The sequence below is a fragment of the Leptopilina heterotoma genome, unplaced genomic scaffold (assembly GCF_015476425.1).
Source record: "Leptopilina heterotoma isolate Lh14 unplaced genomic scaffold, ASM1547642v1 Lhet_68, whole genome shotgun sequence".
Lineage (NCBI taxonomy): Eukaryota > Metazoa > Arthropoda > Insecta > Hymenoptera > Figitidae > Leptopilina > Leptopilina heterotoma.
The window spans coordinates 4,054,623-4,068,338 of record NW_025111157.1 but is presented as its reverse complement, the minus strand read 5'-3'; the positions used below and the strand labels follow the sequence as shown (position 1 = coordinate 4,068,338).

General features: G+C 21.0%; 2 protein-coding genes across 2 annotated transcripts; both read left to right on the top strand.

The window, feature by feature from the left end:
• The first annotated feature begins 2,310 nt into the window (after positions 1 to 2,310).
• LOC122510272 lies at positions 2,311 to 4,327 on the top strand. Its single transcript, XM_043624781.1, has 3 exons — positions 2,311 to 2,586; positions 2,989 to 3,193; positions 4,220 to 4,327. Exons 1-3 carry the CDS (start codon positions 2,378 to 2,380, stop codon positions 4,271 to 4,273), a joined length of 468 nt encoding a protein of 155 aa, XP_043480716.1. The 5' UTR covers positions 2,311 to 2,377; the 3' UTR covers positions 4,274 to 4,327.
• A 1,745-nt stretch (positions 4,328 to 6,072) lies between these two features.
• Positions 6,073 to 10,841, top strand: LOC122510269 (odorant receptor Or1-like). The gene is made up of 5 exons (XM_043624777.1): positions 6,073 to 6,152; positions 8,517 to 8,909; positions 9,477 to 9,681; positions 10,072 to 10,227; positions 10,725 to 10,841. The coding sequence occupies exons 1-5, from the start codon at positions 6,076 to 6,078 to the stop codon at positions 10,776 to 10,778; spliced, it is 885 nt and encodes a 294-aa protein (XP_043480712.1). The 5' UTR covers positions 6,073 to 6,075; the 3' UTR covers positions 10,779 to 10,841.
• Positions 10,842 to 13,716: the final 2,875 nt, after the last annotated feature.

Genomic DNA, 13,716 nt, shown 5'->3' with positions numbered 1-13,716 from the left:
CGACATTAATTTCTTTTTTTCTCATAAGAAATAAAAATAAAAACAAAATTCTTTTCGCAGTGTTTAGAAAAAAAAATTATACTTTTATTTATGAAAAAAAAAAATCAATTCGTAATAATATAGAATACAATAATTTAATGAGACACAAATTGATATCTTACATATATAGATAAAAAAAAGTTCTCAATTATTTATAAGTGAAACATTCAATTTGTTTCATTTTATTTTTTCTCTACAGAATAATCGGGGGGGGGGGGGTGAAAAAGTAGAGGGACTTTATTTTATATAAGCACAAATGAGAGAAAAATATTAAGGGGGTGGCAAAAGTTCTTGGCAAAAAATGACCAATAGTCATCAAAAAGCACTAGCCAAGAGGACTTACACAATTCTCTTTGGTCTTTTTAGAAAAATATTTAGCAAAAAAATAGTTTTTTTTGCCCCCGATAGAAAAAGGAAATTTGAACAGATTTTGTTACCTTTATATGGATTGAATAAATAAAGAAATAAATAAAATAACAAATAAATAAATCGTCTTAATAAAATTACGTTTTCTCATCGTCAAGTAATAAAATTTCTATAAATGAGAATTCGAATAAAAAATTTTCACAATAAATAAAAATATGTATATTTTCTTGCTCTGGAAATAACGATTTTTTAATAGCAAATTTTACTATTTCGACAGTATTATTACTCGACAGCGATCTTAAATATAAATAAACAAAAAAAATAAATTTTTTTAAAAATTTATTCAAAAAGGGAAAAAATAAAAGTAAAATTAAATAATTCAATTTTTAAAATTTTTTTCTATCAGTATTTTGTATAATTACAGTTTTTTCATTATTAAAAATCAATTTTGTGGGATTATTCACTCTACTGAATAAAATTAATAAATAAAATAAAAATTCACTAGTGAATGAACAAAAATAAAAAAAAAATGTTAAAAAAACAGGAAATTATGTACTTGGGTGAATTTTCATATTTAATGTTCAAATTCTGTGGATTCTGGAGGCCCGTCAATTGTAAATCACAATGGAAAATTGTCCTCTATCAAATCTATTCAACAATTGCCTTGATGATTTTCATTCTATTTAATATTACCTTCTTGGTGCCTTTGTTTGAAAATCATGAAAATGCCCTCAGTTATATTCTAAGTCTTTTTTATTTTTGTTCAATGTTCAATGTCCTGATGAATATGATAGTTTTATTTTCGACACGGAAAATTTTTATAAATACAAATGAAATGTTCATGTCTGAAATTTGTCAGCCTCGCGACAATGAGGAAATTGAAATAATACGCGAGTGCTCACATGAAGGAAGGTAATTTCTATTTTTTTAATAAATTTAATTTATTTAGATTTCTTTTCTTTTTTGACAATTTTTGGAAATTTTAATTATTTAATTTAATTAATTTAATTATAATTTAATTTTGATTATTTTAATTTTAGTTTAATTTTGAAAATAAATTACACAGCATAGTGCCATTTTTTTTAAATTTCAAGTTGAAGAAATAAAATTCTACTTTTTGCAAACTTTCGAAAAAAATGTTAGTTTTTTGAAAAAAAAAATCCTTTTATATTATTTTCTCAGAGTTTTTGAACGTGGAAATTTTTTTTATACAAACATAAAATAATTTTTACTTCTTGCAAAGTAATATAAAAACTATTTGGAATTTTTCACAACTTGTACTATTTCCAGAATAAATTTTACTAACTCGAAAGTATATTTTACTAATTTTTTATTAAAATTTCCTCACTTCTATTACAAAATTTGTTCTGAAAATAACGTTTTTTAATAGCAAATTTTACTATTTCGACAGTTAATTTTTGTTGAAGTTTTTTTTTAATTTTCTTCGAGCGTAAGTAAAATTATCTTATAAAAAATTATTATTTTCAGAGAAAAATTTTACTCTCGATTTTACTACTTCTAAAGTAATAATAATTTATAAAGAAATTTTCTTCGGAAATAGTAAAAATTATTCTAGAAATAACAATTTTTAATAGTAAATTTTACTATAATTTTAGAGGAAATACCAAGTCCAAAGTAAATTTTACTAACTTTTACTGAAATTTACTTCAAATATAGTAAAATTCATAAAATTTTGAAAAACAGTAGCAAATATTGTGATTCAAAATTTAAAAAAATAATATGTTACTGAAAATAAATTTTTATTATGTATATTAGAATATAAATTATCTTTGAAAATAGGAGGAATACAATTTTGTATTTTATAATGGTGCACATAAATGGATTTGTGGTGTATTTTGCGCCATTATTATCGAAGACAAAAACACTTCCTATACCCGCATGGTTTCCGTATTCACTTGACTCGAAAATTTTATTTATTTCATCTTACATTTACCAATTAATTGGCATCAATATGGCAATAAGTATATCAGTTGGTATCGAGTGTTTGGCACTCACGACAATGCTGCAAATTTACGGTCAACTGAAAATAAATATACATCGCTTAAAACTACTTTCGAAATTATCAAAAGAAATTAATAATAATTATAATGAAAAATCACCAATGTATGATCAAGAAGAGTACACAAAAAATTGCATAAAGCATCATCACTTCATATACGTGTAAGTTAATAATTAAAAAAAATAGAATAGAATAGAATTTATTTCTTAATCCTACAAGTTTTATTTTTATGTCATAAACCTCTAGATAAAAAAAGAAATTAGAGAAAAATAAATAAATAATGAATTTTTTGAATTAATAAACAAAAGAAATTGGATAAATAAATAAAATAAATTTTACAAATAAATAAATAAATAAAATTTATAAAATAAATTTTATAAATAAAAGAATAAAATAAATTTGATAAAAAATAAATAAAATAAATTTTTAAATGAAAGAATAAAAAAAATTTGATAAATAAATGAATGAAATTAATTTTATAAATAAATAAATAAAATTAATTTTATTTTAATTGAATCTAGTTGGTCGTTAATATTAATTAATGTTAATTATTGTTCTTCCAGACTGGGTAAAAATTTAAACAAACAATTCGGTTTCGTAGTCTTCTCACAATTTTTCGCCTCGTCAATAAATATTTGTGCAATAATTTTCAATTTATCAAAAGTCAATTTAAACAGTCGAATTGGTTCGATAATGATTTCGGCAGCAGCAACTTATTTTTTCCAAATTTTCATTTACTGCTACTATGGAGATTTAGTCAGAAGAAAGGTAAGTTTTTCTTTAATAAACAAAACATCAATTCTGAAACTACCATAATTTTCAATATTTTCCTGAAATATAAATTATATTTATATGCAACAGAAAAATCACAAACTTATTTTTCTATTGTACTTGTGATTTAATTAAATTATAGAAATTGTTCGAGAAAAATGTAGGTAATAATAAAATTTTTTGGTTTATTGACAATAAAAACAATAAAAAATAAAAAAAAAATTAATAAATAGTAAATAAAAATAATAGGTAGTGAATAAAAATAATAAATAGTCAATAAAAATAATAAAAAATCAATAAAATTATTAATCAAGTGAATAAAATTTTCAATTCCAATTATTTTTATGATTTTGAAACGAAAATGTATTAAAAAAATTAATCAATAATAATAACAGAGTTTAGAAATAGAATCAGCAATTTATTTTCTAAGCTGGGACACTTTAAAAATCGAGACAAAAAAAAATTTATTGATAGTTATGATGCGCGCCTCACGACCTATCGAATTAACTGGTGCATCAATCATCACCATGTCATTTGACACATTTATGAAAGTTGGTACACCAAACAAAATAAAAAAATTTGTCAAATTTGAGTAATGATTTCATCAATCTAAAAACCGTTTTTTTAATCTCGAACTTGTTTCTTGAAATCAGCTCTCAATTTGGACAATTTTTGTTCAATTCTATTATTACACTGAGAAAAAATTTTTTTAATTCGAAAATAAGTAGCCAACCTTCAAAAAAATATTGTATGAATTAAATATATTTTATAATTGAATAATTTTTATTGAATCAAACTTATTATGTATTGAATCAAAATTATTATGTTTAATTAAAAAATAATTTTCGGTTGACTGAATAACAAAGATAAATATGTTTTTTTTCTCAGTATAATATTTTAACTATTTTAATGAAGCTTATATTTACCTGTAAATTTCCGAAAAAAATTACTTATAAGTATTTAAATTTAAAATTTTAATTTTTACATTTAATTTTAAATTTTCTTTTAAATTTCCATTTCCAGGTAGTGAAATCATCATACTCTTCGTATAATTTACTAAAAAGTAGCTACAATTAAGTAAATCGAATAATTGCACAAAAAAATGTGTTAAAAATTAATAATGTTTCAGCGCAATGTGCAAAGAATAAGGCAGATAATTTTTTTCTCCATTTTTTTCTCTTATTATTTTTGTAGTAAAACAAAAAAAAAATCTACATAAAAATTTTGATACATCCAAACTGAGTGAAAGTCAAACAAAGACTAAGAACATTTACTGTTTTCTGCGCAAGAACTTTTTAACTATTCATGCAAAAAAAAAAATTACACATGATAGGGACGACAATATGCCTTTTTCTTCGGAAATAAAATATAGAGAAAAAACTTTTACACCTACATATTTTCCTTAATTCATTTATATACAATGTAAGGAAGTGATGCTTGAAAAAAGTGATAAATTACATGTTCTGATAAATTTTACGAAATTGACTTTTTCTAATATGCAAATTGCTGGAAAAATTCTATTTTGCGACAAAACTTTCTTTTATTATTAACAAAAGAAAAAAAAATTGTTCGTAATAGTTGAGTAAAAGTCTTTTACAAAAATAAGTTTTTGAATTTTTTATAGCAAAATTTACTATTTTCGAAAGTTTTGCTCATTATTATTTTATTATTAATCATGAAAATAATATTCTACACGATATTTCTCAGAGGGTAGAAAAAATTTTCTAAAAAAAAGTCAAATAGTCAATGGAGAAATATTATTGAAACAACGTGTGTGTGGTCTGTCTCAAAAATTGTAATTTTTTTTCTCAATGATCCGAATAAATTTTCAAGTACAAATCGAAACGAAATAATAATTACCAAAAGGGAAATTAATTTTAAAATATTTCAATAATTTCGTAATTAAAAATAATTTTCAAAATATAGTTCGAGAGGAAATATATAGTTACCAAGGCAAAACAAATCTCCGAATATTTAAATTTCGTAATAAAAACAATTTTCTAAAATAGATCGAAAAGAAAATTAAATTTCAAATTATTTAAATTGCGTGTTAAAAATAATTTTCAAATATAGATCGAGAAAAATCATTACCAACGAAAATTAAATCTCAAATTTATTTAAATTGCGTGTTAAAAATAATTTTCAAATATAGATCGAGAAAAATCATTACCAACGAAAATTTAATCTCAAACTATCTAAATTTTGCAAGAAAAATAATTTTCAAAAATAGATCGAAAAAAATCAAGAAAATTAAATCTGAAAATATTAAAATACTCTCGTTTACCATTGTTCAAGAATATTTTTCATTTTTATATTTTTCTATTATTTAATAAAAGAATACAATTTTACTAAATTACAAACATTAAAATAACAAATTTACAGAAAAAAAGAAAAAGAATAAAAAGTACAGTCTCAAATTAAAAATATTTATATCATTAACTAAAAGTTTTTCACTGATTTAAGTCAATTTTTTTTAATAGTGCGAGAATAAAGCTGAACTTAATTAAAATTAATTAAATTAATTAAATTAATTATCTATTCAATTTTAATTAATAAAAGTGAAAAAAAATATGACAAATAAAAAAGAAAAAATCATGTACTTGGGTGAAATTTCATACAAAGCATTTCAATTATGTGGATTTTGGAGACCCGTCCATTGGAATTTAAAGTGGAAAATTTTCTTTTATCGCATCTATTCCACAATCACTCTAATAATGTTCATTTTATTTAATATCTCATTTTTCGTTCAAATGTTTGCAAATCATGAAAACATTGAAAAACTTATGGAGAGTATTTTCTATTTTTGCACAATTTTCAATGTTTTTCTCAAATTGGTAATTTTATTTTGGACGCGGAAAATATTCATAAAATCAAATGAAATGTTTTTAACTGAAATTTGTCAGCCTCGCGATAATAATGAGATTGCAATAATAAAAGAATTTTCACGAATAGGAAGGTAATTTTTCGTACAGATATAGTTTTTTTTTTAATGAAATTTTTCATTGGCAATGATAACAATAAATAATTATATATTAATTAATTAATTTAATTGAATAAATAATTATTTAGTTAATTATTAAATTGTAATAATTCATTGAGAAGAAATTACAAAAAAATAATTTAAGTAATAATTTAAATTATATATTAAATTCTATTAAATTATATTTTATTAGGTATATTATTTTTTAATTAAATTTTATACAATTCATTTTTTAAAATTAATAAAATAAATAAATAGAAACACTAAATAAATAAATAAATAAAATTTAATTAATATTTCAATTTATCTGTTAAAAATTTATTGTTAAAAAAAATTCTTCTTTAAATCAATTATTTTTATAAATTTTTAATAAAGTTCTTTTGAGAATTTTCAAATTTATTTGTTTGCAATTCAATTTTACGAAATTTCAATTTATCGGAAATTCTTCGATTAAGCTTTTTAAAAAAAATTAGTTTCATAGAATTTTTAATTAAATGTATAAAAAATTCAAATTTTCAAAGATTTGAATTTGAAACTTTTACAAAAATTCAATTATTTCTAAAAATTGCAATTATTAGTAACTTCTACAAAATTCAATTATTATCTAAAACTTTTACTGAAATTAATTTTTAAATCAGTTTTTATTAAAAAATTCTACGAGAATTCAATTATTTAAATAAAAACCGATAATTTATTGAATAATTGAATATTTCTTAAAATTGAAATCTCATATATAATTTTATCAACAAATTTTTAAAAAATTGAATTATTTTGACGAATTTTAATAACATTTTTAAGAATAATTACATTTTTCGAGCAATTCGATTAAAATAGTATTGAAAAGTATTTAAAATTCTATCAAAATTGCTTTTAAATAATTGAATTCTTTTGGAAATTTATTTTTTTTAATTCTTGTGATGAATATATTTTATTTATGATAAATAAATCCCTGAAAAGAATTTTAAAATTTTATTAAAATAGTAGAATATTAAAAATCATTGAATTTAGAAAAGTTTTTCAAATTAATTGAATTTTGCAATGAATTTTATTAAAATTCCTAAAAATAATTGAATTTTATCGAAAAAATTTGCTATTTATTTATAAAGATAATTGAAATGTTGACGGCAATTTTTTTATGATTTTTCGAAAGTAATTGAATTTCTGCGAATAATTTTATCAACTTTGAAAATAATTGAATTCTTGTGATGAATATTGTTATTTATGAAATTAATTGAATTTTATTAAAATTCCTGAAAATAATTGAATTTTATCGAAAAAATTTGCTATTCATTTATAAAAATAATTGAAATGTTTGTGACAATTTTTTATGATTTTTTGAAAGTAATTGAATTTCTGCGAAGAATTTTATTAACTTTGAAAATAATTGAATTCTTGTGATGAATATTGTTATTCATGGAAATAATTGAAAATAATTGAATTTTATAATGAATTTTATTAAAATTCCTGAATAAAATTGAACTTTGTCGAAGAATTTTGATATTTCTAAAAATAATTGAAATGCTGACGAGAACTTTTTTAAAATTTTTGACTATAATTGAATTTCTGGGAAAAATTTGAATATTTATTAAGATTGCGTTAAAATAAATTATTGTCAGAGATGGGAAAAATTTAACGTTTTTTTAGAATTCGTAGTAATTTATTTCTAATTTATGAGTCAGACACAAAATTTGAGAATATTGTTATAAATTCTGAACATTTAATTTTTTCCAGTACTTTTAATAAAATTCCCTGACTTTTCCCTGATTTCCCTGATCTGTGGTAACGCTGATAAAAATAATAAAAAATGTAATAAAATAATGTATTGAAAAAATTGTAAAAAAATAGTAAAACATACAGAAAAAATTTTATTTATTTATTTATAATGTACAGCAAAAAAATACAGTAAAAATCAGAAAATAAAAATAAAATAAATTACAGTAAATAAATTTTTTTTGTAAAAAATAATAAAAAATACAGCAAAACTTTAAAAATGAATTTTTTTTCTCAATGAATTCGCTTTATAGAACCTCGCATTTATTGCAATAATTTATGTCCCAATAAACGAGGTTCGACTGTAACAATATCATTCGCATTGAAAAGAATTCATTAAAAAATCTTGTTAATCATTGCATCGAAATAGAAAAAGAAAAAAAAACAGAAAAAAGCATCTGAGTTCATCGCATTTTCAATAAAGTTACAAAAAAAATTTGAAAAAAAGATTAATTATTACAAAATCAGTAAATATATAATGCAGTCTAAGAAAAAAAATCATCATAAAAAACATTTTTACCAAGTATAATATATAATTTTGATTATCAGTGAAAATTAATTTCTATTTAGGCGAAATACAATTCTATTTTTTGTATTGGTACACTTTAATGGATGTGTATCATATTCAATACCCTTGGCATCAAAAAACGTTACAACACTTCCTTTACCTGCCTGGTTCCCCTATTCACTCCAAGACTCCAGTCTTGTATTTATTTTTTCTTATGTCTATCAGACAATAGGCATTATTATGACAATAACTATTTCTGTGGGAATGGACAGTTTAGCGTTGACAACAATTCTACAAATATGCGGTCAAATAGAAATAATAATGCACCGCTTCAATTTATTGTCAGAAGTGTCTCATGAGAATAATGATAATATTAAAATATCCGATGGTTCGTACAATGATAAGGAAACAGAACTCACCAAACATTGTATAAAACATCTTCTGTTCATTTATTCGTAAGTCAACAATTCGAAACAAAAATTTTAATAATAGATAATAATAGATAATAATAATAATAGTAATTTAATAATTTCAATAAAATATATTCTCATCGTCGAAAACTATTTTTTTAATTTTTTTAATTTCACCTCTTTCACTTACTGATGAAGTTCAAAAATTTTTCAGACTTCTTTTTACTCTAAAATCTTTAAAAAAATTGTTTTATTCTTTTCGGTTTTGTAAAAAAAAATATTTTTCCGAAGCTCAGCGTCGACGCCAAGTTCAGGGACCTGATAAAGTCGAAAAAAGTAAAATTTATATTATCAGTAATAAAAATAATAATAATTATTATTATTATAAAAAATGAGATTAATAATAATTATTATGTGAGGAATATTAATTAATTAATTATTAATACAATATTTATAATTTAAATCTTTCTCGTTTTGAATTTCGCGCCAATAAAGTTTCTGGAAATTGCCGCCTAGAGGGCATGAAAATCCTCTCGCAAACGAAATGAAGTGAATAGAGTACATCAAGTATTTCTATTTAATTTATTTCCATTAACGAAATTCATGTTTCAGATTGGCGAAAAATTTAAATAAACAATTCGGTCTTGTCATATTTCTTCAATTTTTTGCATCGATGTTCAATTTGTGTGCAATTATTTTCAATTTATCTAAAGTGAGTTTAGGCAGTCAAGTTGGATGCATAATGATATTCGCAGTGGCAACGTATGTTCTGCAAATTTACTTTTATTGCTTCTATGGAGATCAGATAACGGAGAAGGTAGACTAGTGCATTATTTTTGATTAACTAAATTAAATAAATAACTAATAACTAACTAAATATTATTATTTATTTATTAACTAAATAAATGACTAATTTATTTATTAATTAAATAAATAACTAATTTATTTATTAACTAAATAAATAACTAATTTATTTATCAACTAAATAAATAACTAATTTATTTATCAACTAAATAAATAACTAATTTATTTATTAACTAAATAAACAACTAATTTATTTATTAACTAAATAAACAACTAATTTATTTAATAACTAAATAAATAAATTATTTATTTATTCAAATATTTAAATTATTATTGAACATTTAATTATTAGTATACGTATTTTATTGAAAATTATTTCAATTAAACTTATTTGTAAAATTAGAGTTTAGAAATAGCCCAAACGATTTATTTTTTAAACTGGGAGGCCCTAAAAATTAAGACAAAGAAAACTTTAATTATAATAATGATACGCTCTTCAAGACCAATCCAGTTGACTGGTGCTTCAATCGTCACCATGTCAATTGATACATTTATGAAAGTCAGTACCTAATTTCATTTTTTTTTTATTCAATAGAATTTAGAATATAGTCGCATATTAAGAATAGAATTCAGAATTTAGAATCATTTTAATAATTTTAATTCATAATTTATTTATTTAATAATTAATAGTAAAATATTTTTTAATGTTTATTGTTTTTTCATAAAAAAGGTAATCGACCAATAATTCGCAAATATTATTATGATTTACAAAAGTTTTGAACGTTCAACTGAACAACATTTTTTGCCAATATAAACATTTCAAAAATAATTGACTGTTACAAAAATACAAAAAAATTCAACATTCAGAATCTTTATAATTTCTTCATTTAATACGAATGACGGACTATTATTGTGAAATAAAATTTCAATTTGAAGAACAAAAATTAATACTCGAAAATTTCACCAAAAAAAAATCATTTTTCACTTGAACGTTCAGGAATTAGAATTAGAATTTTATTTTAGAAGAATAATAATACGAAATTATTTAATTTACAGGTAGTGAAATCAACATATTCTGCTTATAATCTACTAAAAAATACTTCACAATAAAAAAAATTCAACACATAGTATAATTATATATTTCGAGTAAATTTTTTAGACATTTATAAAAATTTCAAAAGCCCTTTAAATAAATAATAATAAATTTATTTAAATAAATAACTTCTTATGTTAAAAGTACGATTTATACAATAAAATAGGCAACGTATTGCAAAAATAATCAAAATTCCTGCATAAAAATAATTCTAATATTTATTTACCAAATTTTTTTTTAAACAAAAAACAAAATCTTTGTAGAAAATTAAAAGTTTAAAATTTTAAATACAAACAAATCGTAAATTTACGGCATGTTAACTAAGGAATAAAAATTTATTTCAAAAATAATTCAGAAGACACTGAGACAAATAAACTATTATTTAACTCAAATAAATTATATTTGGTATAAAAAAATTTTTTCTCTGGGTGAACAATCGCAAAATTAAAAAAATTAAAAAAATTTGAACTGAAAAAAAATTTATTTGATTCAAATAAAAATTATTTTACTTCAATAAAAATTATTTGATTTTAATAAAAATTATTTTATTTCAACAAAAATTGTTTGACTTAAATAAAAATTAATTTATTTCATTAAAAATTGATTCAATTAAAAAAAATTTTTGATTCAAGTAAACATTTACTTGCTAACAGTCAAGTAATCGAATTATGATTCAAATAAATTTTTTTTTTCACTGTGAGACTAAATAATTTTGCAATTTTATTTCTTTCTGTGAACAATCATTTTCAACGAAAGAATCGACAATTTTTTTCTATCTAACCACTATGAAAGCTAAACCAAAACTAAACATTTTATCTGCGCAATATTTTTTTTTAATTATTTATTCGTTCAAGAATTCTACATTGTAGTAGTCGTAATATTGAACTTCTAATTTCGGAAGTTAAAGAAGAAGAAGAAGAAAAATTACACTAATAATAGTTTTGATATTTTTCCTTTCCCAACATAAATAGGCAGAGACTCGCTAAAAAAAGAATTGGAATTGCAGGTTTTGCAACATTTTACGAAGCCAACTATTTTAATATGCAAGAACGTTAAAAGAAATGAATTTCTTTCTTTGTATATATTTTTTGTGACAAACTACTTTTTATTATGGATAAATCAATTCGTAATAATAGAGTAGAAATACAACAATGCAGTAACTCTTGAAGAAGACTTTCTGAATTAATTATAACAAAGCTATTATTTTTCAAATTGCTCTTGTATTATTTTAATCAAATATTAAATATATTCTCGACAATTTTTCTCTCTCTCTCTCAAAAAAAAGAATAGACGAAAGATAGGGTTGCGAAGTTTTTTTTTTTGAAAAACGAATCATTGGTGAATAATCGTTGAAAGAGGGTTTATCTCTAAGAAGCTTTCTTGTTACAGAAAAATCTTTTCCCACTTGTAAAAAAAAGAAATTAAAAAAGAAAAATTAAATAGTAAATAAAAAAGTAATTTAAAGAAATTTTTTTCATATTTATAGAAAAAGAAAATTAAAAAGAAAAAAGTAATAAATAAAATAATAATAAATAAAAAAATAACAATTAAGAAATACAATAAAAAAGTAATAAAAAAATAAATAAAGAAGCAATGAAAAAAATTATAAATAGTAAATAATAATTTTTTCTACATAAATTATTACATTATTATTATTATTATTATTATTATTATTATTATTATTATTATTATATTATATATAACTATTATAAATAAATATTCTTAAAAATAAATTGGAGTTAAGCACTCATTGGTAAAAAAAAAATTTGAAAACAATTAACAACCACAAAATTTGAGAAGAAAAAAAAATAGTGTCGAAAGAAATAATACAATTTTCTACAAAAAAATGACTGAGGAGAAGAAAGAGAAATTATACTTGGGTGAATATTCATATACAATGTTTCAATTATGTGGAATATGGAGACCCGTCGATTGGAATTCAAATTGGAAAATTTATCCCTATTATGTTTTTTCCACAATTTCCATTTTAATGTTCGTTTTATTTAACATTACATTTTTTGTGAACATGTTCCAAAAACATGACAGCATCGAAACACTGATACAGAGCATTTTTTATTTCTGCACATGGTTCATGGCTCTTATTAAACTCATTATTCTATTTCGAGCACGTCAAACATTTATTGAATCAAATAAAATGTTTTTATCCGAAATTTGTCAGCCTTTAGACGATAAAGAAATTGCAATACTGAGAAAGGCGTCTCGAATAGGACGGTAAGTTATAAATCATACGATAATAGTTACGCCACTGGGATAAAATTGATTTGATTCAAATAAACGAATAATTCACTCAGAAAAAGGATTTATTTGAGTTAAAATTTTTTATTTTAATTAAAATTTTTTATTTGGTTCTAATAAATTTTATTCGATTTAAATTTTATTAAAATTTACTTCTGCTATGTAGTAAACTGTAATCTGTTAATAAAAAAATTGACTCAAAAAAATTCTTGTAGAGTTTATAGTAAATTCGATTTCGTTCAAAATAACTTTTACTATATAAATTTACTAAAATTTATTCAAGAAATAGTAAAATTCATTTGAATTAAAAAAAAAAAACCTCAAGACATTGCCATACAGTTTAGTAAATTTTACTGCGTCCGAATTAACTTTTACTACAAAATTTACTAAAATTTACTTACGAAATAGTCAAATTTATTCTGTTAATTAAAAAAATTTGTGTTAAAAATTCTCAAACATTTTAGTAAACTTTATTATACCCAAAGTAATTTTAACTATACAAGTTTCTACTGAAATTTACTTCGGAAATAGTAAAATTTATTTTATTAACTATAAAAATTAGCTCTAAAAATTCCCTTAAAGTTTAGTAAATTTTACTAAGTGCGGAGTAACTTTCATTATAAATTTACTAAAATTTACTTCGAAAATAGTAAAATTTCTTCTGTTAGTTAACATTTTTTTTTAATTGTTAAGTAAATA